Consider the following 17,049-nt stretch of genomic DNA (forward strand, 5'->3'; position numbering starts at 1 on the left):
CCTCCTAAGTCCAGAGGTCTGGGGTGCAACTGTTTTTTAAGATATTGCATGAATCTAGTGCAATCTTGGACACATGTTGCACCGAATGTAGACCTAACATTCATGTGGGGAAAGTATTACATCTAGTATTATGTCATCTAAATCGGCACTGTTTGGTAGTTAGGATGTATCTGCAATAATGTTAATTACCAGCACATATGATCACAACTTAGCACTCCCACGGCGAGCCAAACAGCAAGATGTGTCTCCCGAGCCATTGATAGGGGACCAGTGCCCTAGTAGATCACCTAACATAAGGTCTAGGAAACTGACACAATGTGAAACAATGCATTCATTAATGTCCATTAATTGTGGCAACCCTGGCTAATACATAATCATAGAATGGTAGAGTTGGAAGGGATCTCCAGGGTCATCGGGTTGAACCCCCTGCTCAGCGCAGGATCACTAAATCATCCCAGACAGATATTTGTCCAGCCTTTGTTTGAACACTTCCATTGAAGGCGAACTCACCACCTCCTGTGGCAACCTGTTCCACTCATTTATCACCCCCACTGTCAGAAAGTTTTTTTCTAATATCTAATCTGTCTCATCCCATCGCTTCTAGTTTTCTGCCGATTCGTCGTTTGAATGAGCGAACAACGTCAGAGTTCGCTTGGGCAGCCTGTTTATACAAGCAGATACATCGTTGGCTAGACAAGTCATTCAGTCATTCACATTCACTGTATAAGTGAATGAGAACGACTCAACGATCAGTATTTAAACTGAATGATTAGCGAACGATGACTTTTATGCCTGCATGAAACGAACGATGGAACCCTTCGACAGTTGGCTGTGTTTACGATCATCGTTCATTTTTGCTCTTTTGAGTGACTGTTTGAATGATAATTCGTTCCATTTAAAAGCTCCTTAAGTTACCGCCAGTAGAGTACGTTGCTGACATTTTTGAACATTTTTAGAAAACATACTTTTATTCTCTTCCCACTTCTGTGTATTGTCAGAACCAAACCTTCCAGTTCAGAGTTAACTCTCCTATATGACACGAGGAGCCTGGACATCACATTCTGTTCAGTTACTTAGAAAAACGGGGTTTCTGTTAACGCCGGCGCTCGCTCATAGACCCTGTTTCATTACCCAGGCATCTCTTGTAAAATAAAAACAAAAAACAAAGCGTGTTTAATATAACGGAAAAGACTGTGAAATTGATTCTTCCTCGCTCCTGGTAGCTACTGTTTTTTTGTGGTTAGTCCTGTATTCCTAGCAGACTCTTGAAGTATTTGTAAAAAGCCAACTTCTATATGGGCACATACATTAACAAGGAAAAAATGGCATGTAGGTACGGTATGTTTGTTTGTTTTGTTCTCATGGCGGCTGGGAAACCTGGGCCCAGGGATTCTGTGGTTAGAGGCTAGCTTTGATCATATTGACTGGCACCTTTCTGTAAAGGCACGTGTCTGGAGGCAAGAACAAGGGCTCTTGCTCATGGGTTAGGCAATGTTATTGAATCTGAGTGGAAGAAAATCCCAGCTAATGAAGAACCACATTTTTTATATATTAACAAGCTTCTTGATGGGGCTGTGATTAATTAACCAAAAGTTAGAAAAAAAAATAGCTAAAGTTGCCAGTCCAATTTTATACATTAAAATTACAGTTAATTTGTGTTTTTAAAAAAATATATTTTTGAAACCTATTCAGTTATTGGGTAAAATCACATTTAGATTCTTTGTCATTCAGTCATTCAAATACTAAATAATGAAATTATCCAATTACTGAAATGTTGACTTCTAATGAAATTTCACATGAAAGTGGAACTTTTTTTTTCATGATCGGTGTTAAAACTATTTCTAGGTAGCTATTGCTGATTTGTAAGTTTTCTTTTCATAGTAATTACAAGTTCAGTTAAACTTTTAGGACTCCTGTCCATGGACTATAGTGCATTGCGTTACTCACAGCGATGATCCGGCCATGAGTAACGCAGTGCACACTTTCCATAGCGTTGCTATGGAAAGCGCAGCCCCCCTGTCCACAAGCGGAGAATCATAGCGATTCTCCACTCGCGGGACTCAAATCACGACATGCCGCAATTCTCTGCGGTGAGCCTATCTGTCAGAGAGCTGTCAGTTCTCTGCCCTGCTCCCCGACGGCGGAATATCGCTAGCGATGGACAGGGGGCCTTAGTTGCATTGCGCTTACAAGGTGAGTCAAAAAGCATGGTGCAAAAGTAAAGCTGATTTATTCATGCATGAATTGCTAATTACCAGCCGGAATGAGTTTTAGTTTTATAGATGTTCTGTAGCCCCAATGCCACACAACGTTGACTACCTAAAACAATCTCCGCTACAGTTGAATTGATAACATAGCATAGGCCAGGGCACATCTGGACAGAACTGGACTATTGATTTGACATCAGCCATATCACCAACGGCGCCAACATCAAATATCTGTAAGGGGCATTAAATTTTGAAGAGTTCCTATATCTTTACATGTCAGCTTTACTTTTACACCATTCTTTTTGAATCCCCCTGTATAATATTAAAAATACTGTTATAATGTCAACTGATGAGCAAAGAAGAGAAGGTAAGGAAGCACCATAGTTATGTCCCAAATAGCAAAGTTAAAGGAATTGAATGTGTAAAATCTGCTCAAATGGCCCAAAGTATAACTAGTAGGAAAGCTCAAAAGAAAAAGGAGGAATTGAACATGTCTCACATACATATACGTTTAGAGGAACGAAGGTTTCATCACAAACACAGAAGGAGGTTCTTTACTGTAAGAGCAGTGAGACTGTCGAACTCTCTGCCTGAGGACGTGGTGATGGCAAAATCGATAGAGGACTTTAAGAGGGGACTAGATGCCTTTCTAGAGTGCTATGATATTACAGGATATAGGCATTAAATAAGGGTCTTGGAGTCAGGTAGGAATTTTAAAATGTTGATCTAGGGATTATTCTGACTGCTGTTATGGAGTCGGGAAGGATTTTTTTCCCCCAAAGGGGCTTATTGGCTTCTGCCTCATTGGGTTTTTTTTTTCCTTCTTCTGGATCAACAAGGAGGGTTGGAAACAGGCTGACTTAGATGGAAATTGTCTCCCTTCAGCCTAACATACTATGTTACACAGGCGAGTTACATTATTATAACCACCTCCTACTTGATGTTGGCAGTGCAGCCCATGAAGGAAGTGACATCATGGACTGGGCATATAAAGTGTGCAATAGGCTGTCTGCTTATATATCACAAGTTGTTGTCATAGGTATAAGGGGCGATTTATCAGACTTGCAAAAAGCGATGATTATAATCTTTGGCTTTTGGGCCACGGGTAGCCGTACTTCTCAAACAGTGCAGTTTGTGAACTGTTCTCATGGTTCGGTGGTAAAAGTGCATAGTGAGTAGACAAATGGCCCCATTGGAAGTAACCAACATGGAAACTGTGGAGCCGAACATGCCACTGACGTTAGAGGTGAACGTTGGTTGCCTTCTCTGATGAGTCACATTTTCTCCTTCATCGAAAGAATGGACGTTGGCATATCAGGTGAGAAACATCAGAGAACAAACATCTTGCAAACATTCCCGGAAGAATGTAAGCTGGTGGCGGCAGCATTACGGTTTGGGAATTTTTTTTGTGGCATTCTATGGACCCGCTCATCCATGTGGAAGGCACTCTGAATGGATTTGGTTGTGAATCCCTCCTTGCTGATCATGTACAGCCATACATACTGTTTTTCTTCCTGGGGGCAGATGGGATCTTCCAGCAAGACAATGCAACATATGACACAGCTGGGGAGCAGTCTATATGAGATTATTTATTAGGGCAACAGTTGACTGGCACTGTCAAAAGGGGCAGCTGGATGGGGGGGGGTTGTGAATATTGTGGGCATGTACTAGGAAAACACATGGAGTCAAAGATGTCTGTTCTGCAAATTGTGCAGAAAGAAGTGGTAGTTGGAAGAAACAGTCACGTCGGTCTGGGTTGAACAGAGATGAAAACCAAAGTGAACAACACTAGTCAGGTACAGCATCACCACATAGGTATCGAGGCTTGTGCCCTGGATCTTTTAAGGTAGGTTTGGCCATGAAACATAGTTTAAGGGGCCCTATGCTGAGCTATTTCACCCGGGCCTATGAACTTTTAGCTATGCCCCTGCTCCTGGCCCATCTAGAGGCTGTCTGTGCGACACATGGCAGTTACCCTGAATATTAGCTGTTGGTCATAATAATATGATTCGACTCTGTATGTGCTAAAAGTATATTCACTCCTCATTCATAGTGTAAATTGCACATGGGTTCAAGATAGCCATTGGTGTAACTACCAGGAGAACTACTGGGTCCAACAGCCAAGTGACCCACCCTCACTCATAGGCCTCGGTCAGACGAGCGTTTTTTGCGGATCGCATGACGGATGCGCATCCGCAAATCGCGTGACCGGGGCCGACGATTCGCTGAAAAATCTGCAGCTAGCAGCGTTTTCGGTGAAACGGGCCCGATCAAAGGAGCGCTGTCCGCCCATTGAAATGATTGGCTCAACGCAAGGACCAATCAGGGGCAGCTCTCAGCTATTGAATGACAGCTGAGAGCTGCCTCTGATTGGTCCCTGCCCTTAGCCAATCAGAGGCAGCACTCACTCACCCATTCATGAATTCATGAATGGGTGAGTGAGAGCTGCCTCTGATTGGTGAGGGCTGTGACCAATCAGAGGCAGCCCATTCAGCAGGCGGGGATTTTAAATCCCCGCCTGCTGAATACTACACAGAGCAGTTCAGGAGAACTGCCGGCCGGCCGCGGCTGAACTCCGGCTGCAGGGACAAGGTGAGTATATATATTTCTTTTATTTTTACACATTTTTTGATGGTTTTCAGGGAAGGGCTTATATGTTTAAGCCCTTCCCGAAAATTCATCCTGCGCTCGCCGGCACCCCATTGCTTTCAATGGAGCCGGCTGTATTGCCAGCTCCATTGAATTCAATGGGCGAACATCGTTCTTCTCTGCCACAGCTGTTACAGCTGTGGCAGAGGAGAATGATCTTTATAGTATATGTTCTCAATGGGGTCGGCGCTGCTGCCGCCAGCCCCATTGAGCGCATATATAGAACACAAGGAATCGCAGAACGCAGATAGGCGCGATCTGCGATTCATTGTGTCCTATAATTTATCGGACATCCGCATAAAAAGGACATGTGACCGATCCCATGGCGAAGCAATGGTTCTATATATGCGCAGATCGCATGCGCTTCCGCAAAACGCGGCAAAAAACGGTCATCTGACCGAGGCCATAAGGTGCAGTTAGTGATCCCCGTGCATGATAGAAGATGATAGTGAAAGTAGTAGTAAGAAACTTAATGAAAATCACTAAGAGACGAAGGTTATTCCCTACAGTTATTTTATTGCTGGAACAAACATGCTACACACAAACACCCTCATACTAGTGCTCACAGGGGTGGAAGAAGTAATCATGGGACTATTCAAAACGTGGTATGAAAGTGGGTTCTGGACAACCATCTGTATCTTACCTCGGTCTCTTAGTGATCTCTTTTGCACCTGAATGGGTCTTTTTGTGGACATCTTCTATATCATACATGAAGGGGTCATATTTATTCCTTATAGAGCATGTGCCCTTTAATTTGCTTCTGTGATTTTATGATGTTACTATAACATGCTTAATAGTACAGACCATTCTTCAGGTTATTTACTTGCATGTGCACATGATAGCCATATTAAAAGTTTGGTGCCCAAGTGGAGGCCGGCCATTGTGGGTGAGACCACGAGGTACTCAAGGTGGTTATCACAGGTGGCTCTGTGATCTCTCCCCAACAATGGTGGAAAAAGTGGCGCAGTTCAGTCGTGCGCAGTGCAAAAAGAACAGGCAGATGTAGACGATAGTAAACAGTCTTATGGATGTTGTCACGTGACGCCATTACCTCTGACCAAGTAAATGGTTACTAATTGCTAAATGAAAGAGTCCACAAACAAAGATACTTTACAGAGGTACACGGTTTTCTTTACTCACGGAATCCAACTATGATTGTACGGGACCCTGGAACATCGGACAGGGGATTTAAATGCTAAAACTGAAGAACTGTATCAACATATATATATATATATATATATAGTAAGAAAGAGAGAGCATTTTATAATATGCATGTCTAACTATGTAAGACATTGGATGAAGTATAGATCAGTTTATTGTAAACTATCCTATAAAACCTCAGCTTTGAAGGGAATGATAATTTCGCGATGTACATATTGTTATAAAGTAACAGGTTTCTGAGCATACTATGGAAGTCCTTGACAAAGACATCTGAAAGCAGACTGAATACGTCTGAAGGGCTGTCAGTCCAGTGAATAGACTATATATTTATAATGGTGATGGAGTGGGATGAACCTCTGAGTACTTACAAAGGGACAAAGGCCACTAGCTTGTATCACAATGTTCTTTCCATGGCTTTGAGATAACATCATCCTTCAGTCTATACACAGTTCATTGTGAGGAAGAGACCCTGGGCCAGAGACACCTCCAGCACTGTGCCTGTCCAACGAGCCATGACCAAAAAGGGGGCACATTGTAGAGACAGGAATAAAGGGCAATACAATGGAGATGAAATGGCGTTAACGAGCGGACAGGAACTGAAAATGCACTGAAGACAGTAATGTCATTTGACCTTCTTCCTGCTGCCATATAATCTCTGTATCAGCATTTGTGAATACAGATATGTATAATGATATATAATATATATTGTGGAAGAAGCATTTCAAGCTTTGAGAATGACTATCAGCTGAGTTTAAATGGCATAGGTCTCAGTATAATGCTAATTCAAATCCCATTGCCAATACCTAAAAGATGTCCAATCCTTGTGCGTGGATAAGACTGCCCATGTAGTTGATCACCATTTACAGGAAATTTAGGGTAAAACTATGATTATATAGTGATTAAGTGTTTCCCTACAGAAACAATATCAGAAGCAAGCTTACGTTCAACGCATATAATTGCGTATGGGCGTGCGTGTATATGAACCCATAGAGAACAATGGGCTCAATCTCATATATACACGCAGCATAATAGAACGTGCTACGTTGTTTTTTGCGCTCGCTTATTACGCAATGTGATCAGAACTGTGTGAAGAACTGTAGTTGATTGCCTACAAGTTACCACATATCATTGGGCGTACAGAGCCTGCGTAATACTCGGTAATCATATGCTTGTGTGAGCCCAACCTTAGGGAAACATCGAGTTCATATTGCAGTAATTCCTTAGTTTTACTGTGACTTACATGCAATTAACCCTTTCCAATGTAATTTGTATTCTGGTTTTCCTAGGGGGCTTACTCTTTTACTGCTGTTATACAACGGCGCTCTCTGCTGGCTAAAGCCAGTACTGCATGAGGTGACATGTTGGATAGGCTCCGACAGCAGAGAGGCTGGCAATATACAGTAATAGAACCCTGACTGATGTCTTCCAACGTCGGAGCTATACTGCCTTAAATCATAATGTCTTCAGAGGTCACACAGTGGATTGGAAAGGGTTAAACTTTGCAGTAGCTAAATATCTGCAAATTTTACCCTAAATTTGCAAACATATTTTTAATCTACCATAAAGCAAAACATTATTCATGAAAAAGTTACATAAATTTGCTTCAGAGCGCAGGAAAGGGGAATCCCCTGGCCGAATGGATCTGTCTTATGACGGAACCGAACACCCCAACTGGACCCCATTGACTATAATGGAGGTCCATTCAGTTTCCGCTTAGCCGCCCAGCATTTTACCGGAAGAGAAGAGCAACATGTAGCGTTATCTCTTCCGGTATTTTGTGTCGAATCTGTGATGGAACCTCCGAGGCCTTAATTATATCAAAATGAAATAGGCATATTTAGTTATTGTAATCTGTCCCCCTTTTTGGTGTCCCCTCTAAGGGGACGCACAAGATAGTGACAGGCTGGTTACAGCGATATGCCTGCTATACATACTTGCAGTAGTTTAAGAGAAACTTGCATTTTATTAGTAGAAGTTGCACATAGAGGACTACAGGAAGTAGTCTTTAATATTCATGAGATGCAGCTAACCATGTCTACTCCTCATCCAGCAACTGATTGATGGCTTCTCCCTATCTCTGTGTATAGGGAGACAGCAGTCAATCAGTGGCTGGAGGGTAGGGTGAACCTGGCTAACCCTTCGGGTGGGTTGGGTTGACCTGAGCTCATGAATATTGAAGACTACTCCATTATGTATTAGTTGCTACTAATACAATGCAAACTACTGCACAGATACATAGAGCAGACACATAGCTGGAATCAGCATGACTATGACTAGTTTATGGTGTCTTCAGAGAAGGCAGGAAAAAGATAGTGACAGATTCCCTTTAAAGATGGATTCCATTAAACATAATTGGCATCTCTAAACCTTTCATGAACCCCTACGTAAAATGAAACACTGAAATTAAAGGGATGTACTGACAGATTCCAAGGTCATTGTTGTTATTAGAGACTTGCAGTCATTGCTGGGTTCAACATACTCTGGCAGGTGTCACTTTGATGTCCGCTAGGGGTAAAGGTGAATCATTTGGAGAGAAATTAGGTGACATGTTGGCTATAATTGGACATATAAAAATTGGCATTTTTCATCTTTCTTCGGATTATGAAAAGAAATTCTAAAACTATAAATTGGTGAAGAAAATCATATTGAACGATGCCAAGAGGTTGAAAGGATTTTTTTGTGCTTGGACAACAATTAACCTCAAACCTAATCTTTTTTCTACGGACTCCATTTACAAAGTCGTAGTTGGAAAAATGTCCTAAAACTACATAGAAGTCTGTTTATTCAACATGCAGGAAATAAAACAAATGTAAAAGACATGTAGAATTTTGACATTGTAATTGTACCAACCTGCAGAAAAAAGTTATCATGTGACTTAGGCCGCGTTCATACGGGCGACAAAGTTGTGTGATTTTCTCACGATGCAGCAATGCTACAAATTGCATGTATGTGAAGCCTATGCTTTCCTATGGTTTCCTTCTAGAGATGAGCAAGCACCAAAATGTTCGGGTGCTCGTTGCTCGAGCCGAGCTTTTTGTAATGCTTGAGAGCTCCGTTTGAGTAACGAACCCCATTGAAGTCAATGAGAGACTCGAGCATTTTTCAAGGTGCCCCATGCTCGGCATAGGGGATGGTTCTCTCTCTCTCTCTCTTTCTCTCTCCTCCGAAATTTACCCGAGCACCTCATGGTGTTCACTCGACCAACGAGTACTTTCGAGTAAGCTAATGCTCGATCGAGCAACAAGCTCAGACGAGCATGCTCGCTCATCTCTAGTTCCTTCACATTTGCCATGTTTTGTAGCATGCAACATTGCGAGACAAAAACCTTGCGTGTTTCGTGATATGCCCGCGACCTGCAAGGTTTTGTAGCCCATGTTTCCCTATGGAGCCTTCCTCTCTGTTGTATTGCATCGCACAAAAACGCAGTTTCGTGCGATGCAACGTTGACAGTAGGAAATCCTAAAGTAGGCCCTAGCTGCAGGAAAAAAAACACACATACATCACCTAGAAGCGTTGTCTGGGGGTCTACTGCATCTTCTCCCCGGTTTGGTTTAACGAGTGCTTCAACAAGTGCTGGCTCTGATTGGCTGAGCTGAAGCCCTCAGCCAATCACAGCCAGAGCTTCCTGGAGGCGGGGAGTTTTCAATCCCTATCCAGAAGAGATGCTAAAGACCAGTGCCGGGGATGGGGAAGAAGCTGCAGCAGCGCCAGACAGTTGATGGCCTAGTCTACATACAGGCCATTAATAGATTACAAATGGACAACCCCTTTAATTTCTACCCCGCTCTAGACTGCCAGATATGCACACATTAACTTCTTCACTGCCCTAGATCACCAGGGATACCATAATTAACCATTTCACTGTCCTAAACCAATAGGGACACAAACTTTAAAGGGGCAGTTAGGTCAGCAAAAAATGTAGATCAGTGTGTGCCTGGTTATTATACGATACACTTACAGTAAGATCAGGGTTCACTTTAAGTCTGGATCCACCCTGCTCTTAAAGGTCACAGGAGTCAATCTATTTAACCCCTTCACTGCTTTATATCACCAGAGATGCATGAAGAGATACCCTCTTCACTGCATTAGAACACCAAGAAATCTGACAGTAACCCCTTCGCTGCATAAAACACCACACATATTGACACTAATTTATTTCCCTGCCCTAGACTAATTATTAAGGTCCTGTGCATTAATATTTATTGTATGATGTTTGGCATCACAAGCTTAGGCCTGCTTCACATCACAGCCTTCCATTAGAGATATATGTTGGCATTTCTTGATGCATACCTCTGATAGAAGGCTTTGCTACCTGCCAGTGTATAGACATGGATCGGGAGGGGTAACATCTCTGCTTAGGGAGAACACCAAGAAGACCAGTGAGGAGACTTATAAGACCATCCATACGCCTCTGGGTAATATGCAAATAAGGAAGATCATTGCTCTACAGACCTGTAGAATGTGTCAAGCATGGATTTGAAGGAATGCTGCCATCCAATAGCTGGTGCTGCAGAGGTATTATTCCATCTTCCTTATTAGTATATATACATACGTTGGCATACGTCATCCATAAGGTCCCATTGTGGAAAAACCTTTTGTTTTTTTACTTGATGCCTGCGTACTGAATAGCACAGCCTACTACACTATTCCAGGCAGTAAAAAACACGTATATAGACATATATCTCCCTGATGCTCACCAAAAGGACACTCTCTTGCTATAGATTGGGTCAGTGGGGCTGCATGGATACATTAAAGGGATTTTCCAGGGAAATACTATTGATGACCTATCATCAGGATAGGTCATCAATTGTTGATTGGCTGGGGTACGCCACTCGTGACCCCAACCGATCAGCTGAGCAGGCACATGTTGTCAGTGCCGCAAATACGCAGTGGTCGGAGTGAAAGCCTCCGCACCGACCTCTGTCTAGTGGCAGGGCTTGTAACTGCAGGAACGGCTCCTATTGATTTCATTGAGAGCCGTGCCTGTAGTTACAAGCAATGGCCCATATACAGGGGTCGGCGCAAAGGCTTCCGCTCTGACCTCTGCGTATTTGGAGCAGAAGTCTCCACATCGACCTCCCATGTAGTGGCTCGAGCTTGTAAATGCAGGCACAGCTCTGAAATCAATGGGAGTCGTGGCTGCAGTTACAAGCGCTGGCCACTACATGGGGGTTGCCACAGAGGCTCCCGCAGCGCTCCGACCTCTGTGTATTTGCGGCGCTAACAACATGCGCCCGCTCAGCTGATCAGTCGGGGTCCCGAGCATCGAACCTTGGCTGATCAACTATTGATGACCTATACTGATGATAGGTCATCAATAGTATTTGCCTGGAAAACCCTTTAAGCACATGCACTGAGAGTCTTCCCTGTACATACAACGATCGTAGTTATCAAATATGATGTAAGTACGCCATTAGTGGGTAAAGTACCAGGACCCTACTTGCCCTGTTAAAAAGTCTTAGAGGAAACCTTACACATTGACCCGCATTACGGTCATCTTATGCTGTCTTAATGCTGGAAAACACCTTCAATAGGTAATTTAGTTGATACAAGCTTTTTATTACTACCTCTAAGGTTACATTTGTTTATAAAATATCTTTTGATTGTCTATCATCCCAGTGTTAACTTATCTCACCTGTTAATAGAGCAGCCAATGCAGTTATGCCTACCCGGCCCAGTGCACTTAGAACAAGAGGCATCGCAGGGCATGCAGTGGCCAGCTTTTTCAATGTATTCACCTGGAAAGGAGAAGAAAGGTTATTGTGCAAACTGCAAAGTAGTTTAGCAGGAAGCGCCCAATGTACAGTAGACCTGAAAAATGTCAGCAATGGCCATATAATGAAAGGGCTTCTAAGAAAATAGTAAGGCAGGCAAAGAAAATCAAGAGTGTTAGTGTCACCCGAAAACTGTAAAAGCAAAAAATGTGACAAAGCAAGCAAATAATTTATGCAGCTATTCCGTACTATTACATAAATCCAGGGTTAGTTTGGCCGTTTCACCTACCTTAGGATTAAGGGTAGATGAGCTTCAATTCTCCAATCCAAGTGATGGGATGGTTGTATATACAGTTAGGGCCAGAAATATTTGGACAGTAACACAATTTTCGCGAGTTGGGCTCTGCATGCCACCGCATTGGATTTGAAATGAAGCCTCTACAACAGAATTCAAGTGCAGATTGTAACGTTTAATTTAAAGGGTTGAACAAAAATATCTGATAGAAAATGTAGGAATTGTACACATTTCTTTACAAACACTCCACATTTTAGGAGCTCAAAAGTAATTGGACAAATAAACATAACCCAAACAAAATATTTTTTTTTCAATATTTTGTTGCGAATCCTTTGGAGGCAATCACTGCCTTAAGTCTGGAACCCATGGACATCACCAAACGCTGGGTTTCCTCCTTCTTAATGCTTTGCCAGGCCTTTACAGCCGCAGCCTTCAGGTCTTGCTTGTTTGTGGGTCTTTCCGCCTGAAGTCTGGATTTGAGCAAGGGAAATGCATGCTCAATTGGGTTAAGATCTGGTGATTGACTTGGCCATTGCAGAATGTTCCACTTTTTTGCACTCATGAACTCCTGGGTAGCTTTGGCTGTATGCTTGGGGTCATTGTCCATCTGTACTGTGAAGCGCTGTCCGATCAACTTTGCAGCATTTGGCTGAATCTGGGCTGAAAGTATATCCCGGTACACTTCAGAATTCATCCGGCTACTCTTGTCTGCTGTTATGTCATCAATAAACACAAGTGACCCAGTGCCATTGAAAGCCATGCATGCCCATGCCATCACGTTGCCTCCACCCTGTTTTACAGAGGATGTGGTGTGCCTTGGATCATGTGCCGTTTCCTTTCTTCTCCAAACTTTTTTCTTCCCATCATTCTGGTACAGGTTGATCTTTGTCTCATCTGTCCATAGAATACTTTTCCAGAACTGGGCTGGCTTCTTGAGGTGTTTTTCGGCAAATTTAACTCTGGCCTGTCTATTTTTGGAATTGATGAATGGTTTGCATCTAGATGTGAACCCTTTGTATTTACTTTCATGGAGTCTTCTCTTTACTGTTGACTTAGAGACAGATACACCTACTTCGCTGAGAGTGTTCTGGACTTCAGTTGATGTTGTGAACGGATTCTTCTTCACCAAAGAAAGTATGCGGCGATCATCCACCACCGTTGTCTTCCGTGGACGCCCAGGCCTTTTTGAGTTCCCAAGCTCACCAGTGAATTCCTTTTTTCTCAGAATGTACCCGACTGTTGATTTTGCTACTCCAAGCATGTCTGCTATCTCTCTGATGGATTTTTTCTTTTTTTTCAGCCTCAGGATGTTCTGCTTCACCTCAATTGAGAGTTCCTTTGACCGCATGTTGTCTGGTCACAGCAACAGCTTCCAAATCCAAAACCACACACCTGGAATCAACCCCAGACCTTTTAACTACTTAATTGATTACAGGTTAACGAGGGAGACGCCTTCTGAGTTAATTGCAGCCCTTAGAGTCCATTGTCCAATTACTTTTGGTCCCTTGAAAAAGAGGAGGCTATGCATTACAGAGCTATGATTCCTAAACCCTTTCTCCGATTTGGATGTGGAAACTCTCATATTGCAGCTGGGAGTGTGCACTTTCAGCCCATATTATATATATTATTGTATTTCTGAACATGTTTTTGTAAACAGCTAAAATAACAAAACTTGTGTCACTGTCCAAATATTTCTGGCCCTAACTGTACATGCTATTACCTGTTACATTTGGTTGAAATGCTGGCTTGATTCTTCTGCCTCCCCTTAGAGTATCTTGAGTTTTGGGTATCTGTAGGATTGTCATTTATTATTATTTTGGGCTCTTAGTGTCATTAGGAAATGAGAGCAGTGCAGAAATAGCCAGATATCCAATGGTTATCTAGCAGTGCGTCAGGGAGCTCATAGTCTTGCCACAGTGAGCATGTCCTCTGGAACCTGAAAGGCTGAAACCTAAACTTACAGGGGTTCTGACACGAATGTTTTTATGCTTTACCAGCCATTGTTCCCTGGTCTGCCATATGGACACAGGGAACCCACATAAAGCATAAAAACATAGTACTTACCTTGTCTTCAGTTGTTGTCATCAGTGGGGTCATCTCCCAGCAGGCTCTGTTCTTCCTCTTCTTCCTCCAGCGAGCTGCCCCGCTCCGGGATTGCGCACAGGCGCAGTGGCGAGGTGCCCTCTAACAGGAGTCAGTACGGGCCGCGTCTCCACTGCGCACGCGCAGAATCTCGGAGTTCAGCCAGGACGGTCGGGCCGCCCACAGCAAGCATTGCTTGTTACATGCTTGCTGTGGGCAGCCCGTCCGTTCACCTCGAAAGTGGCTGACGGACAGAGCAGAGCAGGAAGCATAAAGAACTTTTGCTGCCTATTGCAACGGGCAGTTAAAATAAAAGTATATATACTGTTGGTGACTGCCAAGAAGTGTACACAGGGCCGAGGAATAAACTATATACTACTTTTTCTTGTTACCTGGAATGGCAGACAATGATGAGGGTTATAGTTGTAAGTTCGTGACGCCACCGTTCCATACACCGACATTCACACTCGGCGCATTAATGACCCTAGACAAGTGCATAGCATCTCGGGTCCCGTGGAACGATGGAGGCCCGGTAAAACTTTACTAGTGACTTTTCCATGAAATACAGTAGACTTCAGTATGCAGAGCTTACAGTGCAGGAAAACTTAGTACATATTCAGCAATACTTGACATGAAAGTCAATGGCCACACAATGGCTATAATGATCACCCAGCTCTCATAGACTTCAGCACACGTGGGTGTCAGTTACGGGTGTACCACGATACGGTGATCTATTCTCCAGACGGCCGCATAGGAATCAATAAATCTCTGTATTATCTTCAGTGGTTCAATAGACTTCTGCACTGTTATATATCTGTATAAACGTTTTGTAACTTGCAAAGGTAATTACTCACTATGGCTCTCTCTTGTGTTGGGACTTTATGGGGAAAACATTTAGGCTCACTCACCCCCATGCGCTTTACAAACGGTCCGGTGGTCTCTCCGTCTCCTCCATCTTCAGCTACACAAGGGCTGATGGTGCCCTCATGCGCCTCTGTGGTAGCAAACCCTCAGGTGTTAGATGGGCGCTCCTCAGCAGCCAGAAGACGGATTCCCCTCTCCTCGACTCCCAATCACTCATACTTATAGATTCATGTACACCACGTCACATGACATGGCAAGACAGATACACTTAACATGCAACTAAACTCACAAAAATGATTTTACTGTAGTTAACCCTTCAGACACTGCAGCTGTGCAACACACATACAAAAAATTAGACATGACAGCTTTGCACAGTGCACCTACATAAGACAAACATGTATGACAATTTGGAGGGGTCCAGAATGATGTTCTGGGACACTACACTATCAGTGATTGACAGATATGAGGGTGTGACTGTATATACAGGGAAGGCTGTCAGTCACTGATAGCTCCGCCCATTGGACTGTTCAGCTCAGAATGTGCAGAGATATAAATGAATAAAACACAAGTTATACTGAATGTTTCCCTATAAAAAATTGTATAACAATCTGCTGAGCTCCTCCTGCCCTAAAACATGATGCCTGCAGTTTGGACAGTTTGTTCGAGCTGACAGAATCGCTTTAAAGGGATTGTATGAAACAAAAAAGAAATGGCTGTTACCTCCAAAAAGCACCACCATTTGGGCTGTACCTGGGATTGTAGCTCAGCTCCATTTACTTGAAATGAGTAAGAAGACAGCCATGAACAAGGGAAGTGCTGCTTTGGGAAGAAAGCATCCATGATTTTCCAACCTTTGACAGTAACATGTGAAATGTAATAGAGCAAAACATTGCTCTGTATATCCCCACTAGAGATGAGAGAGCGTACTCGCTAAGGCAAACTACTCGAGCGAGTAGTGCCTTATGCGAGTACCTGCCGGCTCGTCTCTTAAGATTCAGGCGCCGACGGGGGAGAGCGGTGAGTTGCGGGAGTGAGCAGGGAGGAGCGGGGGGGGGGGGGGGGGGGGAGAGAGTGAGAGATCTCCCCCCCATTTCTCCCCGCTCTCCCCCGCCGGCCCCCGAATCTTTAGAGACGAGCCGGCAGGTACTTGCATAAGGCACAACTCGCTCGAGTAGTTTGCCTTAGTAAGTACGCTCGCTCATCTCTAATCACCAGCTTTGCATTTACTATGTAATTATGTGAAAACTTGTCTTCCGTGATTAGAACAATTCCATGCAAATTATCTGACCCAAATGTATGAGTTGCATCCTATAAGGATGACTATATATATATATATATATATATATATATATATATATATATATATATATATATATATATATATATATATACAGTATAAATGCAGAGAACACAAAATGAGAAAAGGAAACACAAAACGGGAAGATGGGGAATCTAAGATATGGAAGACGCTAACTATTGCCAGAGTGCTTGCCCTAATGAGGGGCAACCCCAAGTCAAGATCCTGGGGTGATCCTGACTTTTCCTAGATGGTGAAAGGGAACAGTGGTAAAAGTCAGATGACACTTAATATTAAACCACAAGTGTATATGGAATTAGATGTACAACACTCCAGATAATTAAGTAAGTCACCAGCAGAATTAGCAAAAGCGCAGAACAAGAAGCCACTGAGAGGTCCAGAAACTCCGTCAAACTGAGAGTATAACTAGTATCTTCTGTGAGGAGGAGTTGGAATAAATATACATTAACTGAAGCTTATTGGCTGGCTGGGATACCAATCAGTTTAAAAACCAGGAAAAAAGTGTCCCCGTCAGTATCTAGCACTGAAATAACAGTGAGCCTGCTCTGGTATGAGGCTGATGTGGACCAGGACTGATGCCATGACATCACCCCGCTCCTGATCCCTGTCGATTAGTGAGCTGTGACTTTATGCTATAAGGCCTCATGTCCACGGGCAAAAGATTATTTTAAATCCCCAGCGGATCACCCGCATGCGGATCCGCATCCCATAGGGATGCATTGACCACCCGCGGGTAGATAAATACCCACGGATAGTTAA

The 17,049-nt window shown here is 43.3% G+C and overlaps 1 protein-coding gene across 1 annotated transcript in view; it reads right to left on the minus strand.

Moving 5' to 3' along the window:
* PCSK5 (proprotein convertase subtilisin/kexin type 5) overlaps nucleotides 1-17,049 on the minus strand; it is a 436,962-nt gene that overhangs the window by 81,293 nt on the left and 338,620 nt on the right. Inside the window, exon 21 of the mRNA XM_066604156.1 lies at nucleotides 11,653-11,755. Within this exon, the coding sequence (XP_066460253.1) occupies nucleotides 11,653-11,755 (103 nt within the window). The remainder of the gene's footprint in view (nucleotides 1-11,652; nucleotides 11,756-17,049) is intronic.

The sequence above is a fragment of the Eleutherodactylus coqui genome, chromosome 5, assembly GCF_035609145.1.
Source record: "Eleutherodactylus coqui strain aEleCoq1 chromosome 5, aEleCoq1.hap1, whole genome shotgun sequence".
In the NCBI taxonomy this organism is placed as follows: Eukaryota; Metazoa; Chordata; class Amphibia; order Anura; family Eleutherodactylidae; genus Eleutherodactylus; species Eleutherodactylus coqui.